The sequence below is a fragment of the Schistocerca nitens genome, chromosome 2, assembly GCF_023898315.1.
Source record: "Schistocerca nitens isolate TAMUIC-IGC-003100 chromosome 2, iqSchNite1.1, whole genome shotgun sequence".
Taxonomy (NCBI): Eukaryota; Metazoa; Arthropoda; class Insecta; order Orthoptera; family Acrididae; genus Schistocerca; species Schistocerca nitens.
Window position 1 is genome coordinate 641,377,982 of NC_064615.1, and position 25,612 is coordinate 641,403,593.

General features: G+C 40.2%; 1 protein-coding gene across 1 annotated transcript in view; it reads left to right on the top strand.

Moving 5' to 3' along the window:
- The window catches only part of LOC126236756 (DNA-directed RNA polymerase, mitochondrial), a 295,970-nt gene that overhangs the window by 27,195 nt on the left and 243,163 nt on the right, over positions 1–25,612 (top strand). Inside the window, exons 3-6 of the mRNA XM_049946296.1 lie at positions 6,550–7,084; positions 7,164–7,311; positions 16,441–16,575; positions 21,999–22,163. Coding sequence (XP_049802253.1) covers positions 6,550–7,084; positions 7,164–7,311; positions 16,441–16,575; positions 21,999–22,163 — 983 coding nt within the window. The remainder of the gene's footprint in view (positions 1–6,549; positions 7,085–7,163; positions 7,312–16,440; positions 16,576–21,998; positions 22,164–25,612) is intronic.

The window sequence follows — 25,612 nt, forward strand, 5'->3', positions numbered from 1 at the left end:
ATATTGGTGTAATACAATACCCATCATATAAAAATGGGTCATCTGCCTCCATTGCTATTGAACATGAAATGCAAATAATAGACTTATTTTGTGGGGCATTACTTAACAACAGTAAACCATTTTATACTCTCTGACACAATGAGCAGTAGCTAATGCTTTTGACAGAGGGCAAAGGAGCATAGTGCGGCTGTAGTAGCTGCTCCCTGGAGCTAGCAAATGGGTCATGGAGAGGTCTGATGTATGTGGTGGTCAAAGGCAGACAGACTGCCACAAAATCTGTTGTAAATATGTTACTGCATAGAACTGTTACTACTGGTGTTTGAGAAAGAGAAATTTATTGTAGCTGTGCTACCATTGCTTTCTGGACTTCAGCATTCAGATGGAAGGTGTTACAAGCAGTTTCGACTGTGAGACGTTGCAGTTAGACTATGAGCAACAAACTATTTACTTCTAGATCACATGTGCAGATAAGTCATAACAACTCAAACATAAGAAGAGACTTCCTCCAGGACCTGTCACAGCCTAGAGTGTTGCCAGATTTTTCAGGTAGCTGGACTTAAGGAAGTATCAGCGTGGCCATGTTACTTGCCCCATGTTGTGCAGACTTGGAATCTGCAGAGCTGACCACGGGCCAGGTTTTTGTGTCAAAGAGTGTACCTTTTTATTTTCCATGAGCTCTTGTATTTTATTGTTTACCCACCCCGCTGAGACTTTACTAACAACACAAAGAAAATAAAGCCTGGTTTCATTTGTCTGAACCATGATTTTATCCTTCCTACTCACCTTATTCTTGGCTCTGCTGCTGATAATTTGCTTTTGTCAGTCAGGGAGGTAGCAGCTGTGAGCTGATTTACCGATAGTGGACTTAAAAAACTGAGAGTGATCTAACTCCTCAGTGCCTTTATTAAATCTTCCCGAATACCGAAGGTAGTACAGGCACTATTGTAGTTCCACTGTAACCCATTTGTCCAACACTGAATACAGTATGTGTGTACATTTTTCCTTGTTTCATGCTTGCTTTTGAGTTCAGAACGAACATCTCTCTGTTCACCCCTTATAGGCATACAAGGTGGTGCAGTGGCAAGACACAGAATTAACACTGAGAAGGATAATAGTTCAAATCCCCTCACAGCCATCTAGATTTTTTCTGTGGTTTTCTAGAAATGCTGAAAGCAGATGCCAATATGGTTCATTTGGAAATAAAGGGGCCAATTTCTTCATCTGTCCTTCCCCAATCTGAGTTTTTACTTTGTCTTCAACTTGTTGTTATACCCTTAGACCCTAATCTTCCTCCCTGTTGTTTGTATTCCATTTTCATTGTGACTGTCAGTCATTCAGTGCCTCCTCTATGTGGTGATAACAATCTATCCTGTTCATATTCTTTTTATTCCATCCTGGATTTCCCCTTATTCAACGAAAACAGCGTGTGCGATAGGGCATGTTTGTCCATATAAGGCATGTGTGTCTATGAACAGTCTGCATGATGTTGAGGTGCTTCTGCATGCAGCAAGATCTCTATATCTGTCCCCAGTTGAACATGTGGGAGCAGTTTGGAAGTCCACTCTGTAAGTACCAGTATCAAGAATCTCTTACGACCGGTGTGAACCAGCTGGCCTCAGGAGAGGATACTTCAGCTTTATGACATTCTTCCCTGCTGATTTGGTGCGTGCTTCCAGGCCAGAGAATTGCAATGTCATACTGAAAGTGGGCCTGTACTACCAAGTTCTTTATAAATTTGACTGTATTTTGTAACCTGTGAAAAAACATTGCTTATCCTCTCAACCCATGAAGTTGCCTCTTCCCTTTCTGAATGCTTCACTTGTTTTGTCAGGCAATGTACTTGAGGAACCCATAGAGGACAAAAATTTTAGTGGAAGTTAGAGATTAGAATAGAAAACCACTGACTGAAAATGTTGGGGGTATGTGCTGCTCTAAAATGGAGAGATTGACGCGAATAAGGAAAGTGTGGCAGCCCACATAAAAACATACGGATGGCTGATGACAAAAGTAAAGTAATATGAGATGGCTGTAGGGTGCAGTGCGTGGTCAGATAAATAGTAAAATCGAGTTATAGTAGAAGCACAGATTGAACACTCCAATTTGGAATGATGGGCTGCTGGATGCATAGTAATCATTGAGTGATAGTATAGTGTTCATGGCCAAGGAGAACAACACACTGTGATTGACAGGAAGCCAATAACAGTGGAAGTTTATTTAGGCTAATAAACAAAATTCAATAATAGTTTCTTGGAATGTGAGTCGGAACTATTCGGTTCAGCCCTACAGGCGATCGTTGAAGCACTGAAATGTCCTAGAAGGGTGATTACTGGCTTTGAACTGGAATGCCCTAACAAGTAATGACTGACATTGCACTGGAATGTTAGTTTGTGGACAAAGTCGATGCTGATGGTGACCCATTAGGCAGTAAGCTCAGAAATGAGTTGAATATGAAGTCTACATTTACATATATACTCTGCAAACCACTGTGAGATGCTTGGCAGAGAGTACATCCAATTGTACCAGTTATTAGTGTCTCTTTGTGTTCCATTCACATATGAAGAATTGGCAGAATGACTGTTTGAATGCCTCTGTGCATTCAGTAATTATTATAATCTTATTCTCATGATCCTTATGCAAGTGATATGTAGGTGCCTGTAGTATATTCCTAGGGTCCCCATTTAAAGCCAGTTCTTGAAACTTTGTTAATAGACTTTCTTGGGATACCTTATGTCTATCTTCAAGGATCTTCCAGTTGAGTTCCTTCAGTATCTCTGTGACACTCACCCATGGATTAAACAAACCTGTGACCATTTGTGCTGCCCTTCTCTGTATATATTCAATATCCCTTGTTAGTCCTATTTGGTACGGGTCCCACATACCTGAGCAATATTCTTGTTATGGATAGCATGAGTGATTTGTAAGCAATCTCTTTTGTAGACTGATTGCACTTCCCCAGTATCCTACCAATAAACTGAAGCCTACCACATACTACCCACAACTGTGCCTATGTGACCATTCCATTTCATATCCCTACAGAGTGTTACACCTAGGTATTTGTATGAGTTGGCTGATTCCAACTGTGACTCATTGATATTATAGCCATAGGATAATATGTTCTTTCATTTTGTGAAGTGTACGATTTTACATTCCTGAACATTTAAAGCAAGTTGCCTATCCTTGCACTACTTTGAACTGTTATCAAGATTTGACTGGATATTTTTGCAGCTTTCTCATGTGGAACTTCATTATAGATAACTGCATCATCTTCAAAAAGCTTGATGTTTCTATCAATATTGTCTGCAAGGTCATTAATATGCGAAATAACAGCAAGGTTCTGAACGCACTTCCCCGGGGTAAAATCAAAGTTACTTCTACATCTGACGATGACATTCTATCCAAGATAATGTGCTGCATCCTCCCTACCAAGAAGTCTTCAATTCAGTCACAAATTTCACTTGATACCCCATATGATCATACTTTTGACAATAAGTGTAGATGTGGTACATAGTCAAATGTTTTTTGGAAATCAAGAAATACTACATCTACCTAATTGCCCTGACCCAAAGCTTTCAGTATGCCATGTGTGAAAAGTGCAAGTTGGGATTCACATGATCAAAGTGGTGAGCCAAGAGTGCATTCCACAGTGGTCTGGTATTTGGAAGTGGCAGTGATGTGTTTTTCAGTAGACACCAATTGGTAGACCGTTAGGTGTGGCTGGCATAGAGCATGTAGTGTAGTGTGCATGGCAAAGAAACTCCAATTGATGGACCACTATGTTTAGCTAGCGTAGAGCATACTCTGTTGCATGGTCAGCGTAAAGCCTGGAATTTGAAGTGGCTGTGGAGCAACCTAATTAGTCACCTGACGGAGACACGTGACTCGCAGAAATGAGGTAGTGCCTCAGTGGCAGCACTGTTTGTGGCATTGCTTATGTCTGTGATGGTGAGGCTGGTGCCACATGGTACCATTGTGATTGCTAGAGGTTTGGTCGTAAACAGCCTGGTGAGTGTCTGTTGCTGTGGATTGTTTTCATTTGAGCACCAGAGGAAGTATCTTTAGCATGCCAGAGCTTCAGAAACAAACAGTACATGAATGAATGATTGGTGACCTGTCACCAGGGGATTCAGCATGTAGTGACACATAAGATTTGCTCTAGAAAACTGTCTACCTCCAGGCACTGTCTTTCCATGCTAGTTTTTCTGGATTTCTCATGTCATGTGGGCCATGTGTTTCATAACCTACTTCTTATGAAGGATTCAGCACACACCAACCACAGATTTATTGTTGTATTGCATTTGCTATATTCACTGTTCTTGATAGCTGAAATTGTGTACAGCAGACTTAACTGTTCACAGACCATATATAGACACACGCTTTGGGATAGGGCTTGACTTGTCATAGGTGTGATTATGTGATACATCTAGACTGGTTTCTGGTAAAAGCTCCACCTAGTGACCATGTTGTTGTGCCATCACTGTTGTATGTCAGTCACCCCAAATTAATTTATTGTGCCCTGCACCGTAAGTGTCAAATGAGGTCACACAATTGTTGAAGCACTAAATTTGCTTGTGGTGTGACTGGCGTTCAGATCACTATCTAACCATCCATATTTAGGCTTTTCGTTGTTTACATAAGTCACTCAGAGTGGTCGCCATATCGATTCCTCATACCAATCTCCTTCTCCATCCATTTCCAAAATGAGTGTGTGCTCCATTTCTAATGACCTCTTGTTGATGAGATGTTAAACCTTCCGTAACTATCTGCGTCAAATAAATATGCTTATGAAGAATTAACACAATGCAAAGTGACAGTAGTCACCATTTGTTGAAATACTCATTCTGTTTGCTTACACCCTTCATTAGTTCACTTTCATACTTCTTGATCTTTCTATTCTGGGATGAAATTTGTAAGATTGTTTGCATTCTGAAACTTGCAACACAGCAACTTGGAAATGCTTATCTTATAAAGATTAAAGAAAATAGTGTGGTTGCAGATCCTTGTGCAAGCCGTCATTGAGAAAGTTGGTCTAAGTTTATTTTTTTTCCATAGTGTACTTCAAACAAGCAGTTGGTAATCATAGTGTTGAGAAAGCTATGTGGTTTGCTGTAAGGGACTACATTACAAGATATGAGACATAGTGCTGCAAATGTGTGGAATACTCAGTTAGAATGTATGTTTTTCATTGGTGTCCAGTCAATAAACATACACCATTGTTTACAGTACTCAAGGAAGATAGCTAAATGAGTCTTCAGTATGGAAAATCAACCCAACTGAACACCTGGACCACTGTCATCTATCAGAATGATTGCATTTGTGTGAGAGGCACGTAAAATCAACTGCAGGAAAAGACTAAAAATACTGCCTTTATGTTGTTGTAGTTGTGTACATCATATATTCAGTTTGTCTGTTATATATTCTGTTCACAAGGAGTTATATTATTTTGTGTATTTGCCGTACATAAGCAGTTAATTATTGTAGCCTATGTTAATTTTTTCAGTGTTTACACATATTCAGTTTGCCCATTAATATGATGTATTAGCTTTTGATTATGGTGTTGAGTAATACCTTTTGAATGGTTCCCATACTTGAACTCAGCAGTTGCTGGTTTATTCTTTGATATGTGGAACTATGATTGTCTGTAATTGACTTTCACATTCAACTTTTCTGTCCTTTGTCTCCAATCTTTTCTCATTCATTTATTTGGTTTTCCTCAATCTGTGTTACATACAAAACAAAATATGTTAAATAATGAATGATGACTAACTGACAACCTCAGCTGCCGACAGGTGTTGTTGTTATACCTTGTTGTGGACAGCTGAAAATGTGTGCCCCGACCGGGAATCGAACCCGGAATCTCCTGCTTACATGGCAGACACTCTATCCATCTGAGCCACACAGGTGAATAGCACGACTGCAGGGACTTATCCCTTGCACGCTTCCCGTGAGACTCACCTTCCCAACTGTCCACAATTCTACACATGTATTGTACCTTATAGACATTTGCCCACCCACTCATTACTCGTGCTCGCTTTGACGATTCCCGTAAGACTTTGGGCAACCTGTGCACATTCGCACAGACGAAGGTCAGTGGCTGGGTAGCCTTTAACTATATATATGAAGACATACATATGTAGAATTGCGGACAGTTGGGAATGTGAGTCTCACGGGAAGCGTGCAAGGAATACGTCCCTGCAGTCACGCTATTCACCTGTGTCCTCGGTGGCTCAGATGGATAGAGCGTCTGCCATGTAAGCAGGAGATCCCAGGTTCGATTCCCGGTCAGGGCACACATTTTCAGCTGTCCACATCGAGGTATAACAACAACACCTGTCGGCAGCTGAGGTTGCCAGTTAGTCATCATTTATTCGAGGGAAAAGCTGCACAGTCATCAACAGTAACTGTTCTTTCGAGAACAAATTACTGTCTTCATATATATGTTAAATAATGGACAACACTGCATTTTGGATTCTTATGTAAACACATCTTGTGTTGTTCAGCTTATTTGGTGTAACTGGTTTGCATTTATGTTTGTCTTTCTGTGTTTTCCAGTTACCGAGAATTCTTCTACTCAGCGGAAAGCATCAATAAGTAAACTGAAGGCTAAGGATTTGTCTCTCTTAGTTGAAAATCCTAACATTGATTTATCACAATTGCACAGTTTGAGAAAGCAAAATACACAGTTTTCACAAGGCAGGACTGCAAAGAGTCTGTTGGTTACTACAGAGGTGTCCTATTCTGCTGTGGATCCAATAACTGATCAAGAAACTGGTGCCAATATATACTCACTCTCTGAATTAGACCCACTGTCCGGTATAGATGTAGAACCTAGTGCAGGAGCATGCCACTCGCAAGTATTAGATGACTTAAATGTTTTAGTTAATAAAGAAAACACATTACTTGATGAAAATGAGTTGTTTCAAAGGTTAGAAGCAGCATCTGATGTGCAACTTCTTGATAAATACAGTGAAGATGGTGGTTCTGAATTTCATGATCTCAATTTAAGCTCAAATAATGTGCAGGAGGATGAAAGTCCTGTTGTGGGAAATGAAAACTTAAGTATACCATTCACTTCGCCAGACCAAAGGTATTGAGTTCAAATTCGTGATGAAATATTTTTCATTACTCTCATGTTCATATTCTAATTTTGTGCAAATTATTTTTAGGGAGAAATACAGTGATAGACGATTTCTTAAGTCAAATCTTAAGCATTCTATGAAAGAAAAATTGGCCAAGGTGAAACTGTCTGAACTGGAAATAGCTGGAAGAGAGGAAAGCTTCTTTCAAAACATGCATTGTTACCTTGAGACTTGTGTAAGTATATTTAATTCACGAGACATACATATTTATATATTTTTTTAGTTTCAGATGTCCCTTCAACACTTATGCCCTTCCTATGTTCCCTTGGCAGGTTGTTTCCATGTTAATTAATTTGAGTTAAAATTTTTTTTTAACTCCATTAGAAGAACAAAGAAGGGAAATCCAGGGCTGTCATAATTTTACAAATTGTGTGACTATGATTGTAAAGTGTGAGATACAGAAATGCAGTTCTTCAAGTTTTTTGGCAGTATACACCACTAAATGGATCTGTGGGTTGGCAATGCTATCCTCTAAGTGGAAATTTAATTGTTTGCTGCTGCCTTTTTGTATTGTTAAATGGAACACTGAGTTATGAAATAGCTGAAATTATTGGTTTCGGATCAGACAGCTGTGTGAATAAAATTGACTGATAATATAAACTAAATTATTAATGGAAAATCTCATATAAGATGTGAAACAAATACTAACAAAGAGATAGAGGGGCTGGCCAGTACTTACCTCAGCTCAGTACAGCCGATAGATACACATAAAACAGAACTGAAATTTTAAGATCCTAGCTTTCGGAACAAATGTTCCTTCATCGGGGAGGAGAGAGGGAAAAGAAAGGGAAGAAGGGAAAGGAGATTCAGTTACTCACAACCCAGGTTATGAAGCAACAGGGAAAGGAAAATAGGGAGGGTAGCAAGGATGGAGGCATGGTTGTCAGAGGGAAGCCAAAGATATTCTACTCTAAGTACTGTGCCAGCTTCAAACCAAAGAGGATGCATACAGAAGTAAAGAGATATATAGTATAAAGATAAACACAACTATGTAGGATGAAAAGATGCGTGAATAGCTAAAGAGGAAAGGGAAAGAGGAGAAGACTGAAGAGTGAATGGGAGTGAGGTTGTTTAACGTAAGTTCAGTCCAGGGGGATGGCGGGATGAAAGGATGTGTTGGAGTGCAAGTTCCCATCTCCGCAGTTCAGAGGGACTGGTGTTGGGTGGGAGAAGCCAAATGGCACGTACGGTGTAGCAGGTTCCTAGGTCCCTAGAATTATGCTGGAGGGCATGCTCCGCTACTGGGTATTGGGCATCTCCTAGGCGGACAGTTCGTCTGTGTCCGTTCATGCGCTCAGCCAGTTTAGTTGTTGTCATGCCGATGTAAAAGGCTGTGCAGTGCAGGCATGTCAGTTGATAAATGACATGTGTAGTTTCACACGTAGCCCTGCCTTGAATTGTGTATGTTTTGCCAGTAGCGGGGCTGGAGTAGGTGGTTGTGGGGGGATGCATGGGGCAGGTTTTGCAGCGGGGTCGGTTACAGGGGTAGGAACCGCTGGGTAGAGAAGGTAGTCTGGGAGTATTGTAGGGTTTAACAAGGATGTTACGGAGGTTAGGGGGGCGACGAAAGGCAACTCTGGGTGGTGTGGGGAGAATTTTGTCAAGGGATGATCTCATTTCAGGGGTTGACTTGAGAAAGTCATATCCCTGGCGGAGTAATTTGTTGATGTTTTCGAGGCCAGGATAATATTGGGTGACAAGGGGGATGCTTCTGTGTGGTCTGGGGGTAGGAACGTTGTTGTTGGACGGGGAGGAGTGTATTGCTCGGGAAATCTGTTTGTGGACAAGGTCTGCAGGATAGTTGCGGGAGAGGAAAGCACTGGTCAGGTTATTGGTGTAATTGTTGAGGGATTCGTCACTGGAGCAGATACGTTTGCCACGAATACCTAGGCTGTAGGGAAGGGAGCGTTTGATGTGGAAAGGATGGCAGCTATCAAAGTGAAGGTACTGTTGTTTGTTTGTGGGTTTGATATGGACAGAGGTGTGGATGTGAGCTTCAACAAGATGAAGGTCAACATCCAGGAAGGTGGCTTGGGTTTTGGAGAAGGACCAGGTGAAATTCAGATTCGAAAAGGAGTTGAGGTTATGGAGGAAATTAAGGAGTGTTTCTTCACCATGAGTCCAGACCACAAAGATGTCATCTATAAACCTATACCAGGCCAGGGGAAGCAGCTGTTGGGTCTTCAGGAAAGCCTCCTCCATGCGGCCCATGAAGAGGTTGGCATAGGACGGAGCCATCCTGGTTCCCATGGCCGTTCCCCTGATTTGTTTGTAGGTCTGGCCCTCAAAAGTGAAGTAATTATGGGTGAGGATGAAGTTGGTAAGTGTGATAAGGAACGATGTTTTTGGAAGATCTTTGGGTGGGCGTTGGGAGAGGTAGTGCTCAAGGGCAGAGAGACCATGGGTATGTGGGATGTTTGTGTAAAGGGATGTAGCATCTATGGTGACAAGAAAGGTTTCAGGTGGGAGAGGAGTGGGAATGGATTTGAGGCGTTCTAGGAAGTGGTTTGTGTCTTTGATGTAGGATGGGAGTCTGCGGGTGATAGGTTGTAGGTGCTGGTCTACCAGAGCTGAGATACGTTCGGTTGGGGCTTTGAAACCTGCTACAATGGGACGGCCAGGATGGTTCTCTTTGTGGATTTTGGGTAATAGGTAGAAGGTAGGGGTACGTGGCTCAGGTGGAGTGAGTAAGTCTATGGAAGCCGTTGTGAGGCCTTGTGAGGGACCTTGGATTTTTAGGATTTTTTGCAGCTCAGTCTGGACGGAGGGAATGGGGTCCTGGGTAACAGTTTTGTAGGTTGAGGTGTCAGAGAGTTGACGCAGTCCTTCTGCCACATACTCCACACGGTCAAGTACGACAGTTGTGGAGCCTTTATCCGCCGGGAGGATGACAATAGAGAGGTCTATTTTCAGCTCCTTAATGGCACGGGATTCAGCTGGGGTGATGTTGGGGGTTGTCGGTATGTTCTTCAAGAAGGACTGGGAGGCAACACTGGATGTGAGGAATTCCTGAAATGTCTGCAAGGGATGGTTTTGGGGGAGGGGAGGAGGATCCCTTTGAGAAGGCAGTCGGAACTGTTCTAGACTGGGTTCAACACTGGGTCTAGTATTTGGGGGCTGTGTTTGGGTAGTGAAGTGATATTTCCAGTTGAGGTTCCGGGTGAATGAGAGGAGATCTTTAACCAGGGCAGTGTGGTTGAATTTAGGTGTGGGGCTAAAGGTTAAGCCTTTTGATAGAACAGATGTCTCTGGAGGAGAGAGGGATCTGGATGAGAGGTTTAGGACTGAATTGGGACTGGTGATATGTGGCATTTGACTGTGGTTATAGTTGAGATTTGGTCTGTGTGGGGTATGTGCTGGGATGGGGAGATTGAGTAGGGTGGCTAGGCTAGGTTTGTTGGCTATGAGGGGGGTTTGTTGAAGGTTCTGTTGTGGTTGGTGTTTGTGAGGGATAGGGAGAGGGACCCCACTTCTTAGGTGTTGCACTAGCACTGTGGATAGTTTTTTCAGGTGGTGTGTGGCATGGAACTCAAGTTTGCAGCTGGCTTCTAGGATGATGTTCCTGAGTGTGTTCTCCAAGCAAGGGTTTGAGAGGTGGAGGACTTTGAAGAGAGATAGGAGCTGTTGGGAGTGGTGGTTACATGAAGTAGTGTAGAGATTCAGGACAAGTTGGGTAAGGGCTAAGGATTGAAGGTTCTGGAAGTCCAGGAGAGACTGGTGGAAGGAGGAATTGCACCCGGAGATGGGAACTTTTAAGGTAAGCCCTTTAGGGGTAATTCCAAAGGTTAAGCAGGACCGGAGGAAAAGTATGTGGGATTGCAGTTTGGCTACAGTGAATGCATGTTTCCGGAATGAATGTAAATAATGTGGTATAGGATTAGGGTACATAGTGGGTAACTGGTGGGTAGGGAAATTAAATAACTAAAGTTGAAATAGTAATCATAAGAAGGAATAAAACACGGAGGGAAGCACGAGAAGGAAAGAAATTGTGTTGGTAATGTTCAATACCAAAGGAAGACCACTAAATAAGAAAAATACGGAAAAAGTTGACCAGACCAAGCAAGTATGTCCAGATCAGGGGAAAAGAACACACATTGCTCAAAAACAGAGATAGCGAGTGGCGAAAAAAGATCGCGCGTGCCGCAAAAGCGATCGCGGGTGCCGCAAAAGCGATCGCGCGTGCCACAAAAGCGATCGCGCGTGCCGCAAAAAAGATCGCGCGTGCCGCAAAAAAGATCGCGGGTGGCGCAGAAATGTCCCAAAAAAATTTTCTTGTGGCAGAGAAAGATAGCCAATGGCACAAAAATATCGCCAGCAACAAGAAATCGACAGAAATGGATGATACTGGTAGGTGTGGAAGAGATTGTTGGCAGTGATTGTTGGCTGGGAAACAGCGAATAACGAACGTTACAACTATGGAATGTTGAATAAATAAATAAATCAATAAATAAAAAAGAGAAGAGGACTATAAACGGAACAAGATAATAGGAGGAAGATGAAACTAGCACAGTTGGTGACGAAAATATTTATTTATGTATATATAAAACACTGAAGAAGAGAAAGTGTTAAGATGACAGGCGTAAGTGATAGCTAACAAAGGGACAAAACAATGAAGGATGTGGACCATGTAGGTAATCTAAATTATTAATGGAAAATCTCATATAAGATGTGAAACAAATACTAACAAAGAGATAGAGGGGCTGGCCAGTACTTACCTCAGCTCAGTACAGCCGATAGATACACATAAAACAGAACTGAAATTTTAAGATCCTAGCTTTCGGAACAAATGTTCCTTCATCGGGGAGGAGAGAGGGAAAAGAAAGGGAAGAAGGGAAAGGAGATTCAGTTACTCACAACCCAGGTTATGAAGCAACAGGGAAAGGAAAATAGGGAGGGTAGCAAGGATGGAGGCATGGTTGTCAGAGGGAAGCCAAAGATATTCTACTCTAAGTACTGTGCCAGCTTCAAACCAAAGAGGATGCATACAGAAGTAAAGAGATATATAGTATAAAGATAAACACAACTATGTAGGATGAAAAGATGCGTGAATAGCTAAAGAGGAAAGGGAAAGAGGAGAAGACTGAAGAGTGAATGGGAGTGAGGTTGTTTAACGTAAGTTCAGTCCAGGGGGATGGCGGGATGAAAGGATGTGTTGGAGTGCAAGTTCCCATCTCCGCAGTTCAGAGGGACTGGTGTTGGGTGGGAGAAGCCAAATGGCACGTACGGTGTAGCAGGTTCCTAGGTCCCTAGAATTATGCTGGAGGGCATGCTCCGCTACTGGGTATTGGGCATCTCCTAGGCGGACAGTTCGTCTGTGTCCGTTCATGCGCTCAGCCAGTTTAGTTGTTGTCATGCCGATGTAAAAGGCTGTGCAGTGCAGGCATGTCAGTTGATAAATGACATGTGTAGTTTCACACGTAGCCCTGCCTTGAATTGTGTATGTTTTGCCAGTAGCGGGGCTGGAGTAGGTGGTTGTGGGGGGATGCATGGGGCAGGTTTTGCAGCGGGGTCGGTTACAGGGGTAGGAACCGCTGGGTAGAGAAGGTAGTCTGGGAGTATTGTAGGGTTTAACAAGGATGTTACGGAGGTTAGGGGGGCGACGAAAGGCAACTCTGGGTGGTGTGGGGAGAATTTTGTCAAGGGATGATCTCATTTCAGGGGTTGACTTGAGAAAGTCATATCCCTGGCGGAGTAATTTGTTGATGTTTTCGAGGCCAGGATAATATTGGGTGACAAGGGGGATGCTTCTGTGTGGTCTGGGGGTAGGAACGTTGTTGTTGGACGGGGAGGAGTGTATTGCTCGGGAAATCTGTTTGTGGACAAGGTCTGCAGGATAGTTGCGGGAGAGGAAAGCACTGGTCAGGTTATTGGTGTAATTGTTGAGGGATTCGTCACTGGAGCAGATACGTTTGCCACGAATACCTAGGCTGTAGGGAAGGGAGCGTTTGATGTGGAAAGGATGGCAGCTATCAAAGTGAAGGTACTGTTGTTTGTTTGTGGGTTTGATATGGACAGAGGTGTGGATGTGAGCTTCAACAAGATGAAGGTCAACATCCAGGAAGGTGGCTTGGGTTTTGGAGAAGGACCAGGTGAAATTCAGATTCGAAAAGGAGTTGAGGTTATGGAGGAAATTAAGGAGTGTTTCTTCACCATGAGTCCAGACCACAAAGATGTCATCTATAAACCTATACCAGGCCAGGGGAAGCAGCTGTTGGGTCTTCAGGAAAGCCTCCTCCATGCGGCCCATGAAGAGGTTGGCATAGGACGGAGCCATCCTGGTTCCCATGGCCGTTCCCCTGATTTGTTTGTAGGTCTGGCCCTCAAAAGTGAAGTAATTATGGGTGAGGATGAAGTTGGTAAGTGTGATAAGGAACGATGTTTTTGGAAGATCTTTGGGTGGGCGTTGGGAGAGGTAGTGCTCAAGGGCAGAGAGACCATGGGTATGTGGGATGTTTGTGTAAAGGGATGTAGCATCTATGGTGACAAGAAAGGTTTCAGGTGGGAGAGGAGTGGGAATGGATTTGAGGCGTTCTAGGAAGTGGTTTGTGTCTTTGATGTAGGATGGGAGTCTGCGGGTGATAGGTTGTAGGTGCTGGTCTACCAGAGCTGAGATACGTTCGGTTGGGGCTTTGAAACCTGCTACAATGGGACGGCCAGGATGGTTCTCTTTGTGGATTTTGGGTAATAGGTAGAAGGTAGGGGTACGTGGCTCAGGTGGAGTGAGTAAGTCTATGGAAGCCGTTGTGAGGCCTTGTGAGGGACCTTGGATTTTTAGGATTTTTTGCAGCTCAGTCTGGACGGAGGGAATGGGGTCCTGGGTAACAGTTTTGTAGGTTGAGGTGTCAGAGAGTTGACGCAGTCCTTCTGCCACATACTCCACACGGTCAAGTACGACAGTTGTGGAGCCTTTATCCGCCGGGAGGATGACAATAGAGAGGTCTATTTTCAGCTCCTTAATGGCACGGGATTCAGCTGGGGTGATGTTGGGGGTTGTCGGTATGTTCTTCAAGAAGGACTGGGAGGCAACACTGGATGTGAGGAATTCCTGAAATGTCTGCAAGGGATGGTTTTGGGGGAGGGGAGGAGGATCCCTTTGAGAAGGCAGTCGGAACTGTTCTAGACTGGGTTCAACACTGGGTCTAGTATTTGGGGGCTGTGTTTGGGTAGTGAAGTGATATTTCCAGTTGAGGTTCCGGGTGAATGAGAGGAGATCTTTAACCAGGGCAGTGTGGTTGAATTTAGGTGTGGGGCTAAAGGTTAAGCCTTTTGATAGAACAGATGTCTCTGGAGGAGAGAGGGATCTGGATGAGAGGTTTAGGACTGAATTGGGACTGGTGATATGTGGCATTTGACTGTGGTTATAGTTGAGATTTGGTCTGTGTGGGGTATGTGCTGGGATGGGGAGATTGAGTAGGGTGGCTAGGCTAGGTTTGTTGGCTATGAGGGGGGTTTGTTGAAGGTTCTGTTGTGGTTGGTGTTTGTGAGGGATAGGGAGAGGGACCCCACTTCTTAGGTGTTGCACTAGCACTGTGGATAGTTTTTTCAGGTGGTGTGTGGCATGGAACTCAAGTTTGCAGCTGGCTTCTAGGATGATGTTCCTGAGTGTGTTCTCCAAGCAAGGGTTTGAGAGGTGGAGGACTTTGAAGAGAGATAGGAGCTGTTGGGAGTGGTGGTTACATGAAGTAGTGTAGAGATTCAGGACAAGTTGGGTAAGGGCTAAGGATTGAAGGTTCTGGAAGTCCAGGAGAGACTGGTGGAAGGAGGAATTGCACCCGGAGATGGGAACTTTTAAGGTAAGCCCTTTAGGGGTAATTCCAAACTTGAATAATCATTGCCAATGTTTATGTTATTTAGCTTACCCACTAGCAACCAGTGTTGAGAAGACTTCTTTATTCAATTCCTATCTACACACCATTATTACCAATGATTATTTCAATTTTCTGATTCCTGTTGATAGAACAACAACAAAATCTTAATCCTCTCTAGGCATGTTTAGACCTCGTGTGAAGTGTGTTCACTGTTATAGAGTGACAAGGTTATGCTTGAAATTTAAGGAAATGAACTAAAGACATGGATGGCTTTATTTCTCTTGAAAATGATTTACTTGACAAATGTCCTAATATTCTGATAGATACACCAAGAGTGCACAGTATGATGACCAACTGCTGGTTAAAGGTGTAGAAAAGAACTGATGACTTAGGCACATCAAAGAAAGAGTACAGTAATTTTGACATGAGGAGTTAACTATGAGTGAGGTTTGTGCAATACGAGTGCCTTAGATTTAGAAGGCTGGCCAAAGGCAAATGTGGAAATGTTTTCCTGAGCAATGTTTGGACTGTTATTAAAAGAATGCAACAGGTTACATTCAGTTATGTTCCTTGGTTGATACGTCAAGTCCAACATACATACAAGAATTGAAGCAGCAACCAAAACAGCTAGTGGACGGCAGTGGTCTTGCACCAAAAAAGGTGCAGTTTGCTTCATCCTCAAAAAGGATGGTTACAGTTGAGGAGATCTCTGACAGCTCGGAGTACTGTTGCCAGGTTTCAACTGCGAAGCACTAAGAGCTGCATGCGAAAACGATAGCCATTTACAGAGCTGTGACAACACTATGGTATTGCAATACAGGCGTTTACAAAATCATGTTATGTTACTGGTTGAAGCAGGCTCGTGAAGCTGCATCACCTGGGCTACTGTAACTGTCAGGTATCAACTTATGCCAACTCAACTATAGTGTGTTTTCGGGGTTTCAAAAATTATTTGTATTATTATCTTTCTAAAGGTAAGATAATAACTGAAAAATACTAGGCTAGCCCGGATTGAAATATATGAGAAAAGGCAAGGACTGCAAAATTAAAAGAAGTCACCTTTTATCAGGACTCTGTAGCTGCACACAAAAGTGATTGTATTTTTTGCTAGGCTGATAATTTTCCATCCATTATTCTGATTAAAAAAAAAAAAAAAAAAGCTTGACGGGAGACAAGCTGTCGCAATTGGAAATACACCACATGGCATGAAAGGTACTGTCGTTATTTTGGTAGTTCTGTCTGTTGCTCATGTATCAGAATGTATGTTGAACCTTCAGCTGAAAGGCTGCCTATGTAAATTTTCTGAGGGGTGTTGTTTTACCCCTTCCCCTCCTTCTGCACAAAACAGGTCACTCAGCACCTAACAGTGCACATTATTCTATTGGTTGTAAGTGCAACAATTTAAATTAATACGAACTATACTGGGAATTAATAGTATAAAGTATGATTCCTTTTGTCATATACTTTTACTCCATGTTTTCTTTTCCCTGTAACAGATGCGATGCAATATGTTGAACAGAGGAATGGCAGCATTATCATCCTACAGATTAAGAAACAAGCAAAATAAAAGACCAACACATCCCAATGTTGTTGCCTTGTACAATATAATACTGCAAGGATTTTCAAAGAAGGTATATATTCATTCTCCATCATTTATTTTGTAATCTTTGTTAATTCTTTAGAGTATGTCGTGACACTAAAAATAGTATTAATTCAGATAGAAATAACAATGACCTGTAATTTTTGAAGTTTGTTATTTGTGTATTTCTATATGTGCAAAGTATACAGTTCTGAGGCACTGTTATTATTAGTGGATATGTAGTAAAATGTCTAAACTAAGTTGTTATGGTCTTTGTCGTGTTCCTTCCAAAGACTGGTTTAAATGCAACTCTCCTTGCTAGTCTATCCTGTGCAGCTCTTTTCATGTCTGCATAACTACTGTACCCTACATCCATATGCATCTGCATGTTGTATTCAAGGCAGAATATCCCTTCACAGTTTTACCCCTCTCACTCTCCCCCATTGCCAAATTAACTATTAACTATTAACAACTTTCTGTTGTTCAAACTGTGCCATAAATTTTTGTCTCCCAATTCAATTAATTATTCCATCATTACTTATTCAGTCCAGTCATCAGCAGCCTTTTGAATCTGTATCTACTTCCAGCATTATTTCACAGTTTATCTAATCTTTCTGAAACCATCCAGAATCTCGAGGCCTCTTCCATATATTCAACCTTATTTCATGAATTTTATTCCATGTGTTAGTAATGATTAAATTATGCTTTGTGCAAAATACTTCAAGTTGCTTCCCCTTCCATTTCTTTCCCTCAGCGAATGTTCTCCAATTGTTATTTCCTTCTCTTTATTTTCTTCCCACTTAACATTCCATTTTACGATCCGCAGAACACCAGATTTGTTTCTCCTGATGAAATCTTCTCACAGGGAGAACCAACCAGATGGCTATTTTGTCTCTGGAACATTTTATACAGAACTATGTCATCATTAAACAATACAACAGAGTTCCATGTTCTTGGGAAATAAAATGGATGTAAAATCTGAGCTTCTCCTAGTGTATCAAATGTCCAAATAACTTATGGGTATGAATATGGGTCAAGTTGTTGGCAGCCATTAATATTACGACTGGTAAAGCCTCTTCATTGTCAAGGCTCAAATGAGATGGTAGGTTGCTATGCATGGCAGCTTCGACTCTTGGTATATGGCACAGAAAGAAAGAAAAACCATAAACAACTAGTACCACCACACAATTAAAGGTAACCAACACCGGTCTTTATCAATAGGGATATATTAATTAACATTAGGTGTGCAAGTAGTGCTAAGTATTTCCCTCTGTTGTTTGACTAGGACTAGGCAGAATTTAAGCAGAAACCTCAGTTTTTATTTACAAGGTGATTTGCTAGTTTACTGTCACTAGCTTCCATAACAACTCTATCCCAGTAACTGCAAGCACATGCCAGTATGTTGTTGCTATATTCCATCGGATAAATGCTATTGAAACAGTGTTCTACAATCACAGATTTGCTCATCCCTTGTAAGTGTGTGTGACATTTGTGCTCTGTACATCCATCCTCTGTGATTCTGATGGTCAGATTGATGCACGACATGTCACAACTGCATGGCATACAGTAGAAACCTGCTGTATGCAAATTGGAATTCTTGAAAGAGTTCCAATCTCAGACAGTAATTGGAAAATATATTTAAAGTCATATTTCCTTAGAATATGACCTATGCTGTTACATAGCTATATTAGTACTATCTACCAACTGACATGAGTTACTTTGTGTGCTTTGGTATTTGCGAATTTACTTTCCTAATGTTTTCATTTTTATCTATCAAGTTTGTTTAGTGTATTCATTACTATCAGATGTTCCTTCACAGGAGACCATAGTTGGTGATGTGTGCAGTGGACTTAGTGTTGTCCGTTTCTTCGCTCCATATGTCGTATGACTGAGTGATGTGGCACAGTGATAAGACACTGGACTCATATTCAATAGGATGGTGGCTGAAATCCATGTCTGACCATCTTGATGTAGGTTTTCCTTGATTGCCCTGAATCACCTGATGTGAATGTTGGACAAGTTCCTTTGAACAGAGAAGTCCAATACCCTTCCCCTAGTCAAAATTGTGCTCTACCTCAGTGATGTCATCAGCAATGGGGCATTAAATCCTAATTTTCTTTCTTGCTTTTGTATGTTATAGTTTTTTCTTATTTTAGTGCTTTTATGTTGTCATCAGAAATATAAGGTCTTTGTGTGCCAATTTTGTTTCTCTCAGTTGTTAATTGGCTCTAGTTCTAATATTGTACCATTCTGGTTCTGTTTCTTTTCCCCTTAAAGTACAGTGTAAAAGATATTACAGTTCGTTTCTTTGCTAAACATTGTTAATTATGTAAAGACTGTAAGCCCTCACAGAACATTTATATTTTAGAAAACCATTCCTGTGAGTACTTCTCTATTGTTTACTACAGTTCTAAATTTCATTGTGCTCCAGGTTGTATGATAAACTGGAAGTCTCTCGATAATGTATTGTAAGAAGATAGAGGCTTGCTCTCTCAACAGGATCTCGCTTGTTAAAGCACCTTGCAATTTAAACTCTACTTCCAATTGAAGACTGCTTTACTCTTAATCTTTTGTATTTATATTTAGTTTTTTTTGTATCCATAGAAATGGTAGAGGAACAGTGGTATCACAGACATATTTTGAGAACAGAGATATAATACCCCTTTCTTGTCATGGGAGCCAAGGCAGACTTAAAAAAGAAAGGCTGTCCTTGACCTTAAAGTTGGCTTGAACACTGCTGTCGTCGTATTGCAAACAGTATGCCCTTAGATTCTGACAGTGTTTCTGCTGATTACCCAGCCACTTACAGATAGGACATGCAGTTGAACCTGTATTCTGAACTGTAGTACAGCTTGCATTCTTTACTTTAATGGATGATTACCAGAAATTAAAGAAGTTGTAAGTAACTTGGCACTTACTCACAAACCCACATTAACATAAGCTTATAAACGATAGAGTGCAGCAATCAGTCATCCTTTTTAGGTTTTATTACGCGAATCCAGATTTCAGCTAGTAGCGACACATTCTCAATGCACTATTTTCTATTCTCGATGCATGTAAGTCCCTGTTGTTCAGGCATCGGTCACAGTTCTTTGAATACTCACCAGAATGATGTGAGTATTCAAAGAACTGTGACTGATACCCGAACAACAGGGACTTACATGCATTGATAGTGGCTATCTACTAGCCGAAATCTGCATTTGCATAATAAAATCTAAAAAAGGACGACTGAATGCTGCACTCTATAATTTATGTCACATAACAGCCGCTGAGTGCACCCACTTTCTGAATGGAAGGTAACCTGATTAACATTAGCTCTAATTATTCAGTATCAGTAGACAAAAATATTAATGTAGTATCTAGATAATTAACAATCACTATTTTATTGACAGGTAATTACTAATAAAAACCTGAGATATGACTGAGAATATCATTGATAGGTGTGCCACAGTACTGATGTTGGTGAATTAGTGTTGATTGACTTTGATTTTGTGACAGTTTTTAATTTACAAATACGTGTTTATTAACACTTAAAACAGAAACATAGTGCTTAGGTACCAATCATTGAGGCAGGATAAATGTGCCAATAGAGAAAATAGACACTGACAGCCAATCTTTTAGAACTTATTTGTATTTTATTGGAGGACAGAAGAAAATGTAATGGATAAAATTATAGATATGGTGGGGAAGGAAAAATCATACATACGTCATTCCAGGAAATAATTTTGTAAGGAGATGGAGGTAATAATGGGTGCAATCAGCATTCAAATTCCAGAGTATTGACAGGGTACTGAAAACAGATACATGAACTAAACTCAGGAAAGAAATTGCACGAGGCATGCGAGCATCAAAAGAAATGGGGAAAAAATAAGAAAAAGAAAGTTAAATGGAAGCTGTGGAGGGCAGGATAATTCATGAAAGGGTTGACAAAAATGACAAAACAGTGAAAGCTGATATAGCTGTGAGAAGACTGCAGAGAAGATAACAGACATTCAGAGCATGTGTATCTTTCATAACAGTCCTTCTGTTTACCAGAGAGGTCCCCACTCGGGTGCTAGGAAAACTTAACGAGTTATGTTTATATGCTGGAAGGCACAAGATAACTGCTCATATGTTTATCTGAGTTGTGTGCAGATTGTAACTGAAGCCAGTTGTCCAAGAGAAATATAACAAGTATACATTATTTTTTTAAATTTGATGTGGTGATTAATGACTGTTGCTGTAGTAAGCTAACATAGGTGGATCCTGAACATCATGATATTTGTAGATATATACATATACATATAATGTACATCATATATTAAAGAATTGGTATCTAAAAACATGCCCGTATTAGAATTCAACATAGTGTCAAAATTTCAAAGCAGTCCGTGAAGAAATGAACATCCGCATTTGTACTTATATAGAAACTGTGAATGTTCCTAATCACAAATCTCTGAAAATTATTGAATGAATACTTTGAAATTTTTGCAGAATGTTCCATTGGAGTACACATCTTTTTTATATTTGTATTTTTTAAATATATGTAATATATATTTTTTATAAATTTAATAACAGGGAAATGTTCTTACAAAAAAATCTCAAAAAGTCTCAGGTATTTAATAAATATAAGAAACAGGCATCTACAAATGTGTCTGAAATGCCGCATCAGAATTTCGAAGCAGTTGCTCAAGAAGTTTCAAAGATACATGATTTTGGACAAATGGAAGATTTACATTTCTATTTGTATTTATTAGGTCGTGACCACAACATTTAATATCCCTGAAGCTGCTTGTTTTGTTCATCAATTCTACTCAATTTCTTGCCAGTGAAACATGTTTTTATCAAATATAAAACTACTATCTGCCACTACATAAGTGTCCTCAGAATAATAATGATGTGAGAAAATCTCAATGCGCTATAAAGGTCACCTGCCAATTTTATTATCCTGAAACACTGATGTTGGGAGAGGGGATCCCATTAGCTGAAATAGTGAAGCAGTTACCATGGTGCAGTGTTGCATATCACATTGAGCAAATGACAATTCATTCTTACAGAAAATGTGGTGATGCTCATGTCAGAATAAAAACCTGTCAGAATTTTCAAACACAATGAAAAGTGTTGTTACTCATCCTTTGCTAATGTATGTTCTCTCATTGGTTGGTACATTGGGATAATTTTGGGCAATATTGGATTTATTTAAGATACCACATAAAATGAACCACAAATTTAGAAAACTAGCAGGAAGTAAATTATTAAAGTTTATAACAGTAGTCTAGATAAGCAATTTGAGAAAGAGTGTGTGAGTGTGTGTGTGTGTGTGGGGGGGGGGGGGGGGGGGGTAATTGCTCAAACTGTTTGTGTTTCAGCATATTGTAAGTAGACACTCTTAAAAAAACAAAAACAAAATGTGTGTACACTCCTATACTTAATGAGATTTGGTTTACTATCATTAATGTACTCAAGAAATTAAAAAGTGTGCATTTTTCCTAACAGGGCAATCTAAAAAAAGTGAAGGAAATCATGCACATGTTGCAAGAAGATCAAGTGGCGCCAAATGTTCACTCATTTGCTGCTTGTCTTGAGTGTGCTGGTCGTTTGCCTGAGAATGACGGAACAAAAATTCAACTAGTACATTTCCTGGATGAAATGAAGGAAGCTGTAAGAGAAAAATTTTCCTAACTATAATCTTTGCGACTACTTTTTATATCTACTAATCAAAAAATACAGTGGCTTAGAAGTGATAGCAGCAAATTACCTTAATTAGTTATTGGTCCTTGAATTACATATCAATGAAATAAAAAGTCATGTATATTCTAATTTAACACACAGTACCTTGTCTTTATCCGTATCATTCTGATATCATGGGCCGTCTGAATAAGCTTTTGGTGTATAAATAATTTATGGAGTGAAGATAACAACTCAATGGAGGCACTGAGTTGTTGACAGGCATATCAACAAGACTGATAATGTTATTAGGTTTCAGACAAATCCTGCTTCAAAGTTCTCAACAGCTTCAGAGCAGGTGATTCAGTACCTTAGCTATTTGCTGAGTTACTTTTACTGCTTAAATTATTTATATTTGACCAAGGACATCCAATACAGTATTTAATCTTTTAATCTGTACCTCTGTTGTTTTAAGTTGAAGACATTTTTTTTCAATTTTAGTGGCGTAGTTTAATGAAACTGATATTAAATAAGTCTGGTGAAGGTGGGAACTGGAATAGCAAACTGCTGCTGTTAATTTTGATCCCATTCTACTTTTACATAACTAAGGTGCTTTGAAAATAAAAGAGTATGTTGAAATTAAATGTTGCAGCTTTCCTTGAGCCTTTTTCAGAAACATTAAGGTTTGAGAAATTGAATGTGACCAGTTATGTTAATTTGCTTTGCTTCATAAAAATAAGGAAGGAAAAAACAGGGAAAAGCTTCTATTGTGGTGACATCCACAGTTACACTGTGTACCTGAATTTTTCCTCTGCTAAAGAACAGAATTTGTGTTGAGCATACACATTGGTAGATTCTGGCAGTTTTGTGTTTCTGGATAAATCTGTAACAAAATTTGTAACTGAATATATTGTAATAACTCACACAGTTGGACTGTATCTTATTTAAACAAAAATAGATGGTTTACTGATGATAAAAACCTTAAACAGATGACGATATTCATATTTACAAAAGCTTGACATGATGTCAAATGGAGATATATCCACAACCAGTTATTATTCTTTTTTATTTTTTATTGTTATATTTTTATTTACGTCAATGACATATGGATGCTGTGTGCAGCACTTCAAATTGTCAGACTGCTTAGCAACTGTCTCTCTCTCTCTCTCTCTCTCTCTTATTTTTACTAAATTTAGATGTTGTACATTTATTTTTCACTTTCCCCTTCTCTCTTTTCTAAAAGGAAGACTGACAATAATCTGTAAACAGCTAAGTGTTACTACATGGTATTAAAAGATTAAAACAATCACTACTCTCTTGTTCTATGTTTATACTCTTCTGATATATTTTGTAGTGTAATATTATACTTGTACACATTTACCATTCATTGCACTTTTTAGAGCACTGACTGATGTGACTTAAGATTAATTTTGCTGTGTGATGTTACTTTTCATTGACCTTTTACATTAATTTAAAAAAGTGTAAAATAAGAAAATATATCTTCTTGATCCATCATGGAACTGGGCCTCATGGGTGTGACCAAAGAGTTTATTGGGTTGTTCATCGTATATGTACCACTACAACCATATATTTCAAATTCTGTGTAGTAGGGGCGAGTATCTCTCAAGAGTTCTCATATCAGGTAAGGAGAAAGCCCCATGCATGCATGGATGGATTGAGAAATGCCTGTCAGGTGTTTCCACAACCTCCACCTAAAGAGAAGGCCATGGCACACTCATTGTGTCATCACCCAAAGCGGGCGAGGCTTTGCAAATTGCTGCACTGACAAAATCGAGGCAGTCTTTCTCAAATGATTTTACAGAATCTATTTGGTAAAAAAAAACTTGATTTCTGTGTTATTTGTAGCTTTGTATATCAGCTTCTTGGTGAAATGCCCATTATTTGCTTTAATGCCCATAGTTATTGTGATATTTCCTATATATGTAACAAATTCAGAAACATTGCGATGAAAAATAGGGGTCGCTATGATTTTGTTCTTGCATATTATACCATTTGTTGCTGTGAGTGAAATACCGAATTTTTCTTTAGACTTCGGAGGAGGTCTCTACCTGACTCCAATCTCGAGAAAATAGATTTTAAGTAGCATATTCATCTCTGATCACACAAGTGCAGGAATGAAGTATTCATAACATCTGTCATATATCGCTATCTGTTTGAGGTATGGGAACAAGATTTTGACCAATGATGGCACCCAAAGAGAAGAATGTTTTGCCATATGGTTAACATACGGAACTACATCTGTGGCAATACAGCAGAAGCTACAGTTTTTATTTTACTTTTTCTAACCAGTACTATAATTTTTGAAAAGTTATAGTCAACTTGTGAAAAGAGAATTTGCTAGTATGAAAAACAAGAAATTTCTTCTCTTATGTTAATGTAAACTGACACAGTGAAACTTGCCAAAGTATTTTCTTTCCACACTTCATTTGTCTTTGACATATGAAAAATTACGGCAAATAGTGTACCATTTTTCCATTCCTTTCCCTATACAGAGTGAGGGAGTGAATCTTCGGACTACAAACATCTCTTAATTTATCAGTGAAAGTGACTCTGATGATCAGTTGGCAATGTTTTGTAAGTCATCAATTTTCTCACAGCTTCAGAATTGCAAAAGAGTTTACTGGGTCAGTTCTAGTCTGCACCAAAAATGCATAGTTGTGTTCTATTAGAAATCTACATCTACATCCATACTCCGCAAGCCACCTGACGGTGTGTGGCGGAGGGTACTTTGAGTACTTCTATCGGCTCTCCTTTCTATTCCAATCTCGTATTGTTCGTGGAAAGAAATATTGTCGGTATGCCTCTGTTTAGGCTCTAATCTCTCTGATTTTATCCTCATGGTCTCTTCGCAAGATATACGTAGGAGGGAGCAATATACTGCTTGACTCCTCGGTGAAGATATGTTCTCGAAACTTTAACAAAAGCCCGTACCGAGCTACTGAGCTTCTCTCCTGCAGAGTCTTCCACTGGAGTTTATCTATCATCTCCATGACGCTTTCGCGATTACTAAATGATCCTGTAACAAAGTGCGCTGCTCTCCGTTGGATCTTCTCTATCTCTTCTATCAACCCTGTCTGGTACGGACCCCACACTGGTGAGCAGTGTTCAAGCAGTGGGTGAACAAATGTACTGTAACCTATTTCCTTTGTTTTCGGATTGCATTTCCTTAGGATTTTTCCAATGAATCTCAGTCTGGCATCTGCTTTACCGATGATCAACTTTACATGAGCATTCCATTTTAAATCACCCCTAATGCCTACTCGCAGATAATTTATGGAATTAAGTGCTTCCAGTTGCTGACCTGCTATATTGTAGCTAAATGATAAAGGATCTTTCTTTCTTTGTATTCGCAGCACATTACACTTGTCTACATTGAGATTCAATTGCCATTCCCTGCACCATGCGTCAATTCGTTGCAGATC